General features: G+C 35.6%; 2 protein-coding genes across 2 annotated transcripts; both read right to left on the bottom strand.

The window, feature by feature from the left end:
• On the bottom strand, positions 1 to 8,470 carry LOC105839517 (vitellogenin-1). The gene is made up of 9 exons (XM_036291067.1): positions 7,903 to 8,470; positions 6,511 to 6,630; positions 5,590 to 6,281; positions 4,486 to 5,403; positions 3,297 to 4,347; positions 2,714 to 3,221; positions 1,327 to 2,408; positions 636 to 1,045; positions 1 to 525 (listed from the first exon to the last, which is right to left on the bottom strand). The coding sequence occupies exons 2-9, from the start codon at positions 6,617 to 6,619 to the stop codon at positions 238 to 240; spliced, it is 5,058 nt and encodes a 1,685-aa protein (XP_036146960.1). The 5' UTR covers positions 6,620 to 6,630; positions 7,903 to 8,470; the 3' UTR covers positions 1 to 237.
• A 107-nt stretch (positions 8,471 to 8,577) lies between these two features.
• LOC105835926 (vitellogenin-2) lies at positions 8,578 to 15,504 on the bottom strand. Its single transcript, XM_012679592.3, has 7 exons — positions 15,366 to 15,504; positions 14,326 to 15,047; positions 13,125 to 14,108; positions 11,934 to 12,981; positions 10,264 to 11,850; positions 9,497 to 9,918; positions 8,578 to 9,404 (listed from the first exon to the last, which is right to left on the bottom strand). The coding sequence occupies exons 1-7, from the start codon at positions 15,394 to 15,396 to the stop codon at positions 8,733 to 8,735; spliced, it is 5,466 nt and encodes a 1,821-aa protein (XP_012535046.1). The 5' UTR covers positions 15,397 to 15,504; the 3' UTR covers positions 8,578 to 8,732.
• Between the last annotated feature and the right edge of the window lie 207 nt (positions 15,505 to 15,711).

The following is a 15,711-nucleotide window of genomic DNA, read 5'->3' as shown; positions in this document are numbered from 1 at the left end:
TACTATATTAGATATATAAAAATTTATTTATTGATATTAAGTAAATACATATAGAAAATATGTCATAAAAAAGAATATTACAGGCTTCGAAAACTTTGCGCTCAAATTGAAGGAAAATATTTTTCATTATGTAATTAATAAAATATTTTACTTTTATTCCGCAAGCTCACAACACTTGCAAACTTAATAAAATAATTCAATTATATTGTTGTGCTCCTTTTAAACGTATCGGTCATCTTAATGATAGCCCCAGTCGCTGCCTTTCGCGGCCGGAAGACGTCCCACATCTGCATCACCGATGACATCGCTCGGACGATACGTTCTCGGAATGCACGTGGATTGTTCGGCTTTCTGTTTGTTCTGCAGAGCGGGTCCTTGGCAGTTATTCTCAGTCAGAGCATATGTAGCAGCAAATTCTTCGGGCTTTGTCAAGATGCAGTTCTTACGGGTAATAAAATCGTTGTGTGACTGCATGTCGTAATTGCCGCAGAGACCGCGTACAGCATTGAAGTATTTGTAGGATAACTATTAAGAGATGTATATTTCACGTTAAATTTAAACTTAATGTATCTCCTAGTTATATTATTTGCAATCTAGTCTATGTTATACATAATTTTGTTTATTTTGTTACTTACATGCAGTAAAATGCGTTCTCCATCCCACTCGATAGTAATCCCATATGTTTGCGACAAAATTATAATCATTTCGTTTAAATTATAGATTTCCAAGTCATCTGATATCTGGCGATTATAATGCGATAAACTAACTTGTCGACCGTCAATTATACCTTCGAAACGATCACCTGATTTCTGGAGATAAATTTCTTGATTACCCCAGATCATTCGGATCTGTTTGCTGTTGTCGTCCATTTCTCGAACCATTACAATCACCCTCATCTCAGACGGAATTCTTAAAGTTTTATTGTGATTATAGGGATCTCGTTTTGGGTAAACGGTCATCATTACGTGCCAACATTTTCCTAATTTTAAGGGATACACTTCACCATCAAAAGTAACAACATGAGTCTTGTCGAGAATGCACACAGCTGTAAGAAAATTCTCATGTTTATTCTAATGTTATATAAATTATAAAAATAACATATCTTATATTTCTTTTACTGAATATTAAGCTCAACAATGATAAATAAGAAAACATTAAAAGATTGAATATAATTATAATTATAAAATAATACAAAATTCGCGGTTAATTATCATGATTCGAACATTTTCATCTTGTTTTCATTGGCGCACATGTTCGATCATTATGCATTAAATTATATTTTATCTACAATATTTAATATCTCAAATATTAGTTTTTATTACGTACGTTCATCTGACTTTTCCTCGAAAAATTTTTCCATTGAGATATTGGTATCATGCCCTAGCATGTCTCTGAGAGAAAATATGACGCCCGTTTCTGAAGTGCGCAATAAGATCTTCGCATCATTGTTATCGGGAAGCATTTTTATCTCCATGTCAACAGTATTTTCATTAGTGTTGCCGAAGTTCAACGTTTCTAAATTTTCATTATTTTCTTGGGAAACCAACGTCTGGATCCCAAGAATTAATCTGTTGGCAATCGCATATAAACGATTCGAGTCCGTATCGATTGACGTCATCAGAAGATCTTTTTGATTGATTAATTTGTTAGCTTTCTGACAAGCTGGTAGCAAAATGTTGCCTTGTTTTATTTCTTGTCGACACCTCTTAGTTATATTCGATTTCATTGCCGTGTTTTTAACATCGTCAGTGCGAGTCCAATTACCTTCGAGTCTAACCATCGCTCCGTTTGAACAATTTCCAAATCGCATCTCAACTTTAAATTCATCATTCGGTATCTGTTCGATTGCGTTCTCAAAGTTTAGAGACATTCTCTGTGATTTCATATATCCGACAGTGCAAAATTCCAGGTAAACTTCTTCGTCTTGCGATTGAACATTATAATATAAAAGAGCCTGCGCCTTATTTTCTACAATACTATATGCATAAAGAAGAGAGAGAACATGTATACTATTCATATCAGAAACACTTATGTCAAAAGTATGAATATCACCAGTAGTCAAACTTTTGGTGATTTCCTCCCCGAGTTGATCTATTCTCTGCTCGCTCTCTGGTCGTTTGTCAATTATTTTAGGAATCTTTGCTTCTGACATAACAACGTTCTCTAATAAACTAGAATATCCATAAGTTGCATTTACTTGTATAGACTCAAAATATATGATTGCGTTTATTTCCCTGTAATGGGCGCCAGGATTATAACAAAATTTGTAAATACGTTTAAGAGTTTCATATCCCACTCTCACCGACGCTCCGCTATCAATAAGATCACCTTTTAGCTCGAGCATCACATTACCTAGCGGGAATTCCATTTTATGCGGTTCCTTTGTGTGCACCAAGAGTGTGTCAAGACTGAGAAGCACACATAAAAAGAAACCAGATGAAAAGTTAGAATTAAATATAATAAAGTTAATTATTAAATAATAAAATTAAAAAGAAATTAATAATTTATAACTTAACATATATATTTTTAAATCACTTTGTATTTTTTAGAATTTATTACGTTACATATTTTAAAAGTACTTTAAATTTTATTTAAATTTAATTTTATTTTAATTGTTAACTTTTAATTAAATCTTAGTTATATAGCTTTTAACGCAATTAAATTATTTTTTATAGGCACATTAACTTAATTTAACTAAAAAAAAATAGCTTACCCAATTTTGTTGAAAACAGATTGAAAATCTAGAATATTGTCTTTAGCGGTATAAGGAACAACGCTATGATGAATAAAAGTATGCCCAGTGCCATATTTATAATATTCACGTGGGTATATGTTCAGCTTAACTTTTTCTCCTTCAGTTTTATTTAAATCTATACTTAAACCACCTGGTATAAAAAATTGCGTGTGGATATCAATACCAGCAATATAGTGCTTGTGCTCGAATGGCGTTACAAAACCAATTCTGCTCTGAATCTTTTCATCTTCCATTATATAGCCTCCTGCTGCCAGTTCTATGAATTTCTCAGTTTCTGACATTGCGATTTTGGGAAGATCACTACTAACTCTCATTAATTTTGGTATTGTTAAAGTATAGATAAACGGCAGGCCGCTTTCACTCGGAAAAGCCAGCGTCATATCGTAATATTGCATATGATTCATGTTTGTAGTAACAGAAACTTGTGTTTGTATCTTTTGTGACAACTTAATACATGCTGTTACCACTGTAATAAAATAGTTATTATTTATATAATATTATCAAAATGAATGATTTTTAAAATAAATCTTAGAATACTTACCGTTGGTGATGTGTTCAACCGTATGATTGTCGAAGAGAATGAGTTCTGAAGCAAGTAAGGTGTCCACAAAGATGTTTCCTTCAAACTCTTCCGGATCTTCGGCCTTAATGCCAAGCTTTTCAATAGTTTCTTCAATAAGCAATTTATTCTCGGTTAATGTTTTGTCCATTGTCATCCAGGGCATGTGATTCCACATATCCAACAATTCTTTCGCGCTGGACATTTCATATGATAGTCTTAATGGAGGTAATTTAAAGTCGCCGTAGGATTGCTGTATATCAAGATATGCACCTTTAAACGTATCAGAGTCATGGCTACCAATGATCTGAAGACTGCCTATTTGGGCAATGTTTAAAGAGGTGAGAATATTCTCCAGAGGAATGCTTCGAGAATAGTTTTCAGTGTCAATGCGGGAATTCAACAGCTCTCTAGCGATACGCGCCTTGTTAGCAAGATCTTGGAACTCTGGTTCCTTCAAATTAGCGAGGACATCTATGCTGGTCTTGACGACAGAATTTACGTGGCGATCCTGATCCTGATTAGTGAACGCCGCCATTCGTTGCAACATAGTTAAGGGTGGATTGGTCTTCATTATGACATAGATAGCTGCACAGCGCAATTCATAAGCCTCCATTACATTCACATAGACCTTGTAAGCAACGGATCTGGCAACTCTCGGAAAATTTTCAATTAGTTTATTTAACGAGACGACCATCATCAAACGTTGGAACTTCGATGCCGATAACGTGCCTTCCAAATACGGTTCAAAGACAGAGAGTACTTTTGGATGACCAAAATTGCCCAGTGCCATAATGTATGTTTGAATTCGACGTTTGTCACCATTTACAAAGGCTTCTGTTAATTGTGTGGCCATATACGGAATGTAAGTTTCAATAAGCGCATTGTCATGTCTAAAGATCATACGGCCAAAACTATAGACTGGATAGTAAGTAGACTTGCTGGTATGAGTGTAATAAACTAATTCGGCGAATGCTAAAGGTGCGATTGGTACAAATCTATGTTTCGTCAGTTGTTCATCAGTAATTAATTCCTACACCAAGATAAAACATTAATTTTTATGTATAATTTGTAATTTTTCTATACGCATTTGGATAATGAGAAGATATGAGTTTTGGAAAAATACTTATGATAATATTTAATGATGTTGTAAGTTTTAAAAAATACTTACGAAGAACGCTTTGACATATTCCTCCGTTGGAGTGAGAGCAGATTTGGCAATTTTCGAAATAATATGTGACACACGTGAACCCTCGAGTTTTCCATTTTTTATCCAATTTTTGATGCTGATAAGAGCGGGACCAGTTCCTGCATTCGCAACGGCATTGCTGAAGACATCCCATGCAGTTTGATCATATAATTCCCTATGCTTTTTATTAAAAAATCTGTTTCGTTTGTCCTGTCTAAACAATTCGGGCAGTTTGTTTTCGATCTCAACGATCTGTTTAACATTCATGGTGCGGATTAATTGAATTAGAATTATACATGGTTCTGAGGTGTCTGGTATTGGTGCATTCAAAACATTTTCGGGAGCATATTCGAGATCTCCGGTTATTTGACCGATCAGACGAGCCACTATCGAAGCATAATCTATCTCTGATTTTTTAATATTATTGCCTTTATAGCCAATAAAATAGGGTAAAAGCGGACTCTCCGGAGCATCTTCCAATGTTGGTTTTGGTTGCAAGTATTCATTTTCCTCGCTATTGAAGCTGGATTTATTTGAAAAGTTACTGCCATCGTCGTCGTTACTATCTTTCTCTCTGGAACTATTAGAACTGTAGCTTTCGGATAATCGAACCTCTAAGGAACTTTGACTGACACTCGGACGACGCGGTTTACGCTGATTAGAGTGCGGATTATTGTAAATGTATACTAAGTTTCCGGTTGACACGAGATTGTTAGCTGCAGATATAGGGTTGGAAATGTGATTGATTCTGTCCAAAGTTAAGCTCACGTTACTGTACACAGCGCCAGAGTATGTATCGTGAAGTTTAGATTTGACTATGATCTCGCTAGTTGTTGTAGACGAATGAATAGTAAATTGTTTTACATGACCCGAAAGGTGCATTGAACTTGTAGATGATCTCTGTAACAAATATACAATAATATAAAAATTAGTTTCTTCTCAGTATTTTTATTTAAATTAACACATGTATAGAAATATAATTTGATCTGAGAGCAAGATTCGCTAAATCTCTTTCTTTCCATTTCTCAATCATATAAAATTTTATCAGATGAAATATTACAACGCCTCAGTCAAAATCCAACTTACCGAAAGAAATTCATTGTTAGATCCCGGTTTCCAATTCATTTTGCTGGTAATACCAGAGTAGTAAGCCATTCGCTGATCGCATTTGTTATAATTCTTCGTTTTTGTAACGTAGAAATTATAACCATCTTTGTGGAGATTTGGAAAAAGTATCGAGTCAAAATCTTCGGGAATTAGCGTAATACTGTAAAGAACTTCGCATTTGCCGCCAACGGAGTCCTCCATGGTTTTATATACACCGTAAGGCTGACTGTCGTTCGGTATCTGATTGTTTTTACTCGCTATTGCATTCTCGCCTTGTAAATCAATCTGCAGTTGACTTACGATGCTTTTTATCAAATTCACCTCCCAAGTAGATACATCCTGATCGACTAACACATCCCGAATCACTCCATGCTTGAGTTTGATTTCGAAGGACTTTTCAGACATGGAAAGCTCATCAAACTTGAGATCGGTGATCTCACTGTTCCAACCTTCCGGCAATACTTTGTGCGCGGAAGCATACTGCGTTTTGGAAATTACAGCCTGCAGCGTATCCGGCGATTTTACTTGGACAGTAAGACCGCCCTTTATCACAATTCCAGAGAATTGTTGAGCTAACTGGTCTAAAACTGTAAATGTCCGACTTTCTATAAGATAGTGATATTCGTTTCCAGCTTCCCAGGCATGATTGTGATCAGCTGTGGTGGTTCCAACTAAAAAAAGAAACATGTATTATATTTTGTAAGCTTGTCTTTTACATATAATAAATAATATAAGTTTCTATTATTTATAAATAAATAATGGAATGCAAATCTTTCAATAATTGCTTTAACCACGTATTAAGAAAATTTGATTAAATATGTACTAAAAGAGAAGAACTGACGTTATGTAAGTATAATTTTGTAGAAAAATATATTATTCATAATATTGACGTCTACTTACTGATTGAGAGAAAAATCAAATACAACCACATGATGTTACGTGAATAGTGCTGCGTACTAAATGAGAGATTCCACTTCTCAATTAGATTTATATACGCGAGATGTGTCATTTCAGCTTGACCTGTATATATGATACTGTATATGTAATGTTCGTTTATTTAGATTCCTACTTAAACTTAAAATTATGTTGTTCCGTGACACGTGTTAAATTATCTTATACATCAGGATTGCACTTTATAACTTTGTAATATAATCAAGTAAAAAAGTAATTAATCATAATTATACTCAATTTGACGTGAAAATTTGAAGACAAAATATTGTAATACATATTATACTTTTAAACAAAACATTGATTCCAACTAGGATTTATTATTTTACCGATTAATCAATAAATATCTGTATATATTGACATTATGTTGATCTTGTTAGATCTAATTAATATTTATTACGATAATAAGAAATACAAAAACATAATCAAGAATTAATCAAGAAACACTTTTGTTAGCACTAAATTTTATATTTCTTTTCGCATGTAATTTTTGATAAAAATTTGATAAAACTAATTAATGTTACAAATGCCGTTTTCAAAGTTTAAGAAATTGTTTATGTCTTGGTTTTCTTATATAAGCTTCTTACATTACAACATTTACATAAGCAATAGTAATTTTTGCAAAATGTGTTTCTGTAATATACATGTAATATTCTTATTTCTGGAAATTTTAATTTTTTGTAAAATGTATTTTTATATCATGTAATTCTTGTTACATAGTCGATAAGCAGTGAAATGTTGTGTTCATAACAAGTTCATAATAGGTCACTGATAAATATTTTTTTAAATACATAATGTTTCTATCGTATTTGAAGAATGTTTTTGTAATGATTACCTTTTGATAATAATAATTATATAATAAATATAATAAATAATTATATAATCAAGTAGTTATATTTTGCTTTTCTATATAAGCAAAGTCTATTATTAAAGAAAGGAAAAAATTTGTTTCTTTACGCATATCAACTTTCCAAAGAGAGAAAATAATAGAAAATTATTCTTTACTTCTATTAAGAAGATATCTTGTAAATAGAAATCTAAATATTTCAATAAGTGCTTACACATGCGCAGCGGAATTATATAAAACTACTGATAAAATAATTTTGTAAATATCACTCTTAAATTGTTATCTTTTACTAAGTTTTCTGTCATGAAACAAACTAAGAACGTTTAAACTCAAATTTCTATATTTTATTATATTATTTTTATTATTATTTATTAATATTCCGTAGATTTATTTTTTTACTATTAATTTATATATTTAAAGATGTGTTTTCTTTATTTTATATCAAAATTTTGTTTGTAATCTAATTAATTGACAGTAAGTTATTATATGATATTTACCTCTACAGTTGAATATGTAGCGAAAAAAGCGAAGAAACCCGAAGACGGCAACAAACTTATCACAATAAGTTGTAGTTTTTATTACATGATGATGATGTAGTTTTTATCACATTAATACAAAAGATGAAATGGATATTTGTATTTTGAGCACAGTTTCTTCTAGAATTAAACTTGAATGCGCTGCAAACTCACGTGTAGACCGTACGTTGTGCGGAGCAAACTCCGTAACACAAAGCAAACAAAGCGAGTAACTTTATAACTGCGATACCGGACTGTGATACTGTTAGTGGCGACTGGTTTTGAAGCTGCACGATTACTCGGTCTTAGACTCTAGGTTTTTTAAAACACAGAAAATTTCATAATCATATAGTCAGAATAAAGAGTATCTTGACAGCTAAGATAATAAACTGTCGAGACAAAGAGAAAAGTGTGATAATCAAAATTTGTTTGTCACACAGATTTTAAATTTCAGTCTTATCTCAGTTTTCGAACGGAAGGTCCTGCTATCTAGAAAGATTGAAATAAGAATTTAACGCTTATCGTTCTAACGAAGATGAATAATTACTCAATAAAAGATATAATGTAATTTTGTCTTAATTAATGCGTAATGCTGTAATATTAAATAAATAGTCTATTTAGAGCAATTTGGATAGGTGAAAGGAATATCACTCATAATTATGTTGAAAAGCTTCAACTTTATTATTGCTTACATTACTGCAATTACTAAAAGAACATATTTGCAGCTTTCTAAAAAAAAAAGAGACTAAAAAAAGAAAGAAGTCGTATCAATTAAGTGTGCACAGTCGGTATATCACTTCGATATTGTCGGATTACGCAGCGGCGCAAGCGACAGGAACTTGGAAGGTGTACGACCTGCTGACAGACTTTCCAGAGAAATTTGGATTAGCGCCTTCCTCGACCATACGTTTTAGATCTAAAGATCTCTCGTTCCTTTGCAGGCAATGAAGATCAAATTTCTTCGGATATCTTTCCGTAGGTCTGTAACCCTGGCGGCATGTTTGCACAGGTGTGGTAGTGAAGCAGATTTGGTCGTTCTCTTCAACAACCCTTGTGCGATAGACAACGTTGTATTTCTTTCTGTCAGTTTGGCTGTTGTTCGATCCACCCTCCTGCGAGGAGTTTCCTCCCGACTCTTGACTGTGCCTGTTGGAATTCTGGTGATTTTGGCCTTGTCCCTTCCTTAGACGATTAGCCTGATGGTAACCCCAATTTTCGCCCTCTGTCATTCTTCTTCCTGCTTCTCTATCGCTAATAATGTTCATCATATGATGTTCGTTTAATGGTCTGCACACAGCTCGCTCGGCTTTTTGTTTGTTCTCCGGAGCAGGTCCTTGGCAGTTTTCTTGAGTTAAGGCGTATGTCGCAGCAAATTCTTTGGGATCGCTTACGAGGCAGTTCTTAGGAGTGACGAAATCGGTGCTGGATTTGTGGTCGTAGTTGCCGCAGAGACCGCGTATGGCATTGCGGTATTTCTGAGATGCCTAGATTAATGATAAATTTATTTAGATTATTACGTTTTTTGTGTTATCGTAATTAATTTAATATTATCGGTTTGTTTTATATTTTTACTCACCATTATTTGAACACGTAATCCGTCGTAGGCGACACTGAATCCGTACTTATTGGAAACGACTTGGAAGGATCCGTCCGGTAGATTTAAGATTTCGAAAATGACTTCACCGTTATAGCGTCCTTGATAGCCTTTGTCCTGCGATACCTCAACTTTCTCTTTGTTTACTAGAGCTACTGGAGTTCTATCGTTCGAATTCTTCATCAAAACAATTTCTTGGTTGCCCATTAATATATAAACGTTTCTATGGCCATTGTCTACATCTTGAGCTAAGACAGCCGCTTTCATTCCTTCCGGAATATAATTTCTGTAATTATTGTTTTGCGGATAAGTGGTAAAAAGCACGTGCTTGCACTTTCCTAAGTGCACAGGATATTCAAGACCATCGAAGGTAAGGATCGAATCTTTATCGAGAGCGCAGTAAGCTGTAAAAAAATTCAGTAATGTTAAATTATGGAATTTTTACAAATGTCTTACATTACATTTTGTAAAACACCTTTGTTCAATTAGATATAATCCATCGAGGTAAAAATTAATAATAGAATAATAAGTTATTTAAACACATTTTAATCTTACTTAATCTAGTTGAATTAAACCATAATAATTGAGAGAAGTTAATCAATAGAATATAAAAGATTTCAGCTTTTATATCATTATTTAAGCATTAATTTGTTTATAATTAAAAATGTATTACTAATACATGTAATTATTTATCTTTTAATATTTAAAAAACATTAATTATCATTTTTATAAAATTTTGTAAAACTCACGTTGTCCTGCATTATTTTCGAATATGGTGTCAGCTTCACTTTGTAGCCACTGTGATTCCACATTTGATTCCATGGTGTTAGGGTAAGTAATAGCTAGTTCAGGAGTACGTACTTCGGCTCTTACTACATCAACGGGTGATGCAACCAGTTGTACAGTAATGTTTTCGGAGTCATCCTCAGTGGAGTTTGAGTCGTCTGGTTGTGGTAGTTGCGCACATACACTGGAGACGACACGCGAGATAACATCGATAGCCTTGTTCAAATATTTCTTGATTATTTCAGGTGGGTTAAATGATAAGTCCACCTGATCTCTCATTTGGGCAATGCGAGTGGCCTTCTGGCAAGCTTGTGTTGCTTTGTTTCCATTTCGACGATCTTCCCAGCATTGTTTGGCTAAGTTGGAGTTTTCTACCATATTCTTTAGTTGTTCACTTTGTGTCGAGCTTGCGGAAAAAGCAATTTCGTTTCCTGTCTTGCAGGTCTTACCATATTGCAATTTAGCCCTTAATTCATCTCTCGGTTGATGTTTGACAGCATATTCGAAATTGAGAGGAGTATTGTATGAACGTTGGATTTCATGATAATAGCAAACTTCATATTTCGGCTCTGCTTCTTGCGGTAGATGAGAATTGTAGTAAGCGTAAACTCTGTTTTGCATGTTCGAGTTGCTTATTACCCCGCCGATGGTAAAAACATATTGCCGGTCGTGTAACTTCGGTACGCTGGCACTTACATCCAGTACATGGACTTTACCTGAACTGATATCTTGGCTGAGAGCATTTAAAATCTGTCGTCGTCTCTCCTCACTGTTTTTCCAGTTTACCGTAGGGACATTTTGTATCTCTCCTTGCCATTGTTTTTGGTTGTTATTATCAGCACCAACGGTCTTTTTATCATAAACCACATTGATATGAGCCACATATAGTGCTGCCTGTTTAGGATTTATTGTTGCCTCTAATTTCAAATAACCGTTACTATTAATTTGCTGAGATTTCCAGAACTTCATAACGTAACGCCTGAAGTCAAAGTCTTTTGCTCCTTGGTTATCGGCTTCAAAGTTGAAAGAAAGTCCGTTCTTCTCCTTCGTGGTTTTATATTTCTCTGATGTTAGTACAAGATGTGTATTTTTCTCAAAATGTACGGGTTGAAGATTAAGAAGATTTTGTCGCGTGGTGAAGGGAACATTACTGTAGTGGAACAATTTAACTTCAGAATCCGTTGGACCTTGTAAGTTCGGGTGAATCTTCAATGCAAGATTTTTCTGATTCATATCAAGATCGGCATCAAACTCCACAGGTAGTTGCATCATTCGATTGTTGTCGATACCAGCGATGTAATTCTGATACTCGAAAGGTGCAACAAAACCTAACCGCTTGTGTACATTATTAGCAAATAACGAGTTAACAATGCCACTTGTCGCGGAAGGTTCTCCTTTTTTCGGATCGAGTTTAATTTTTACAACTGTTGGCGCCTCCAAAGTATAAACAAATGGCAGACCGTTTTCGTTCGGGAAGCTCACCGTCGTTTCGTAATTGTGGAACCAAGTTATACCCGTTTTGTAGTTATTCCTTCTCCATTCCTCTAACACTGTGTAACATAATAATAATTATAATTAATATCTTTACAAGTAATATAATTATAAATTCAATTTTTAAATTTAGGATACTCACAATTGTAAGCCTGTTTAAGTGTATAACTGTCGTAAGGATAGAACGCGGAACCGTATATCGAGTCAAACAAGAAATTTCCTTCCAATTCGTCCTGCTGTCCGGATTTGATCTTAAGTGTTTGCGCTAGCTTCTCAACGCGTGAACCTTGCGAATCCTCGCTCGTTTCTTCGTTCTGAGCGAATCTGCTTAGCTTGTTAATTTCGTTGAAAAGCTGCTTGTAGCTCGATACTGCGTGTTCAACTTCTACGGTGGGCTGATCGAAGAGATCGAAGAGGGTACTCAAACCAACGTATACGTATTTGGGTATTATGCTATCATCACTACCGACGGTTTGCGCTCCAAATCCTCTAACAAACCAGTTGTGGAAGTCTACGTAGTAGCTCCTCGAGTGCCAGATATCGTAGTTCTTCGAATTCACTAGATACCTAACACTGCGCGCCTTGTTGACGAGACTTTGCCATTCCAGTCGCTTTATGTTAATAATGTTGTCAAGCGTACTCTTCACGGCAGAATTTACTTGTTCGCTCGGATCGTAATTAGTATATTTCGCTATACGTTGCAACGTAATGATAGGCGGATTAGTCATGATAAATTCCTGCACTGCCAAACAACGTACATCGTGAGCCTCACGTTCGTTCAAGTAGATCTTATAGAAAATGGGTCCAATTAATCGTGGATGAACTTTGGCCACGTTAGACAAGGAAGCTATCATGAGCATGCGTTGATATTTCGACGCCGGCTGTTTGCCTTCTAAGTACGGCTCAAAGACTTGGATAATATGCGGATGGCTCGTGGTGCCAAGTGCCAAGATATATGTTTGAATTTTCTGACTGTTATCTTCGGCATAACCTTGTTTCAGTTGATTAGCCAGGTAGGAAATGTAGTGGTGAATCAACTCTCGGTCGTGCTTGGGAATCATAGGACCGAAACTGTATACTGGATAGTAATCCTGGTTGCTATAAGTATTGCGGAGCAATTCGGCAAACGCTATGGGCGCGGATACATTTAAGTATCGCTGCTGAGTTACCGTCGGGCTAGTAATCAATTCCTGCGCAGAGATTTCACAAAAGTTTAAATTAATTTCTATGTATATAATTTGTAATTGCTGATATAATAATAAATATTCAATTAAAAAGAATGAAAAGATGCTTAATTCTTATATAACATTATTGTGCGTAATTAGATACTTACGAAAAATGCTTTGACATAATTCGTCGATGGTAAGTGAACGGTTTTGGGAAGCTGGGAGAGGATTCGCGCCGCTTCTGCGCCCTTAACTTGTCCATTCTTTATCCAAGCTTCGATAGTGACAAAAGCAGGTCCAGTTCCGGCTTGTGTGACGGCATCGCGTAAGATGCTCCAACCATCCTTCTTGAACTGCTCATTCTTTCCGCTACCGAGACGTCGCTGTACATGTTCCACTACCTCGGCATACTGCTTGGCGTTCAGTGTACGAATAAAGTTCTTCAGGATTGTGTATTTCTCCAGTGTATTCTGATTTATCTTGGAAGGAGTCTGTATTTCCTCAGCTATTTCAGAAACTAGTTCCTGGACTTGTTCAACAGCGTCGACCTTATCAGACTTGTGGAGTGCCTTGCCTTTGTAGCCGATGAAATAAGGTAACAGCGGGACGTTGGGAGCCATATTAAGGTTTTGTAATGCCGCTTTAGATTGTATGGTATTTTCATTCCTCGTGTTCCATTCCTCGCTGCTGGAGCTGCTAGAGCTACTGGAGCTATCGGAGCTACTAGAGCTATCGGAGCTACTAGAGCTACTGGAGCTACTAGAGCTACTAGAGCTGCTGGAGCTACTAGAGGGGCCGTTCTGATTTTTAGAAGAACCATGTCCTTTTTTGTGCTCTGCAGATTGTTCTTGTTCAGAATTGTGACTCAGGCCCGGTTGACGTACTCTTCGGTTCTCAGAGTCAGAAAAAGGATTATTGAATGTGTACACTAGATTTCCAGTTGATTCAAGGTTGTTTGATTCGAATGGTCCAATCATAGAGTTGGAGGATTTGTCTTTCTTGACCAAAGTTAATTTCATCATACTGTAGACAGAACCAAGGGAAGGATCGGATTCTTCAGGATAGACGGATATTTCATGCTTCATCATAGCCGATTGAATAGTGAAACGTTTCAAGTTGCCCGAGATAATCATGCTAGTCGTGGATATTTGCTGTAACAATCATATAATTGCAAATAAGTTTTATATCTATAAATTTCATCATTTTCTTTTACATTGATTATAATATAATTAATTGAATATAGAAAAATACCAATATTTAAAACTTCTCTTTTATAATTTTTAACAATTATAATTATCACATTTTCAGCTAAAGTAGAATATAGAATATAGAATATAAAAGTAGTTTATTAATTAAAATTTAACTTACTGAAAGAACATTTTGTTGATTCCATTTTTCCTTCGTCAATGGATCGCTCAAGCCGTAGTGGTAAAGCTGTCGTTCCTTGCACTTCTCATAATTCTTTGTCTTCTTAACGTCATAATGATGACCGTCACCGCGCAAGTGCGGCATAGGTAACTCCTCTGGGTTCATTCCTCTGTCCATACCTTGTGGCAACGGTGTAATATCGTACAGAACCTCACATTTGCCACCTACGGAATCCTCCATGGCTTTAAACATGGCGGGAGAACCCTCGTCGACGGGAATCTGAGTGCTCTTGCTATCCATCGCATTTTCACCCTGAGTGTCAACCTGCAGCATACTTAGGATACCCTTGATCATATTCAGCTCCCACGTAGGTACATCACGCTCGACCAACACGTCCCGAATAACTCCATGCTTCAACTTGATCTCGAATGGCTTTCCTGACATGGGCATATTGGTATACTCTAGCATCTGGTCAGGGAGCTCGGTCTCCGGACCGTCCGCTAATGTTTTATGTATATGAGCATACTGCGGATTGGAAAACTTCGCCAGCAGTGTCTCCGGTGATTTTACTTGAATGGTGAGGATACCCTTCGTTTGAATTCCAGTATATTGATCTTTAAGCTCAAGTCCTGCTAATGTCCGACCTCGCACAAAATATTGGTACTCGTTTCCCGTTTCCCAGGCATGGTCATGTGTGCCAGACATGGACGCGGCCACGCCGACTGTCAAATAAATAAAGTACCGAATTGTAATAACTGGAATTTGTCTGTTTCGGTCGAAGTAAAATTTCTTTTAAGTAAAATTTATGTCACTTATTGCATTGCCTCAAGAAGTGAATTTTGTGCATAAATTAGTTGTGCATAAATAAATATGTGTAAAACGTAAAAGTTAGATTTAGCAGTAAATATTTTATATCAATTATTTTATATTAAATTTCATACCAACTTGATAAAATTTATATCAAAAATTTTGTTGAAGTAGTATGAGACATTCTGTTTAAAATTTGGAAGTTACTATCCGTAAAGTTTATGTGTACTTACCAAGAAAGAGAAGGGCGACAGGGAACCACATGGTGTTATGTGGTGACCAGTACCAAACTCGAATGATAGCTTCCTCTCGTTGATTGAATTTATATACAGGAGTGTGTCATCTCAGCTTGACCTGGTGGTGGCTATAGATTTAGTATCCGCACGAACTTGAAACTGTATCGTTCACGCGTGACAAACTTTTTTAACCTTCCAAGCGATAAATTACTTACAACATCCGCAACGTATTTAAGAAAGTGAAGACTCGCCAGGTCATGCCATCGGACTTCCGGACAGAACTTTGACTTCGAAGATATTATTAACTTTGTCGATCGATCAAAACACGTCAATGTCTATTAAT

The sequence above is a fragment of the Monomorium pharaonis genome, chromosome 8, assembly GCF_013373865.1.
Source record: "Monomorium pharaonis isolate MP-MQ-018 chromosome 8, ASM1337386v2, whole genome shotgun sequence".
NCBI classification, from domain to species: domain Eukaryota; kingdom Metazoa; phylum Arthropoda; class Insecta; order Hymenoptera; family Formicidae; genus Monomorium; species Monomorium pharaonis.
The sequence above is the reverse complement of the archived record's forward strand: the minus strand, read 5'-3'. Positions and strand labels throughout refer to the sequence as shown.

Bases quoted from the DNA above. Each gene is read 5' to 3' on its own strand.
- LOC105839517 (XM_036291067.1), bottom strand. From the start codon at position 6,619: ATGACACATCTCGCGTATATAAATCTAATTGAGAAGTGGAATCTCTCA. The intron at 2,409-2,713 runs GTAAGCTATTTT...TGTGCTTCTCAG, and splicing joins TCTGTTTTCAACAAAATTGG to TCTTGACACACTCTTGGTGC. The intron at 1,046-1,326 runs GTACGTAATAAA...ATTTTCTTACAG, and splicing joins CGAGGAAAAGTCAGATGAAC to CTGTGTGCATTCTCGACAAG.
- LOC105835926 (XM_012679592.3), bottom strand. From the start codon at position 15,396: ATGTGGTTCCCTGTCGCCCTTCTCTTTCTTG. The intron at 12,982-13,124 runs GTAAGTATCTAA...ATCTCTGCGCAG, and splicing joins ATTATGTCAAAGCATTTTTC to GAATTGATTACTAGCCCGAC. The intron at 9,405-9,496 runs GTGAGTAAAAAT...TCATTAATCTAG, and splicing joins GATTACGTGTTCAAATAATG to GCATCTCAGAAATACCGCAA.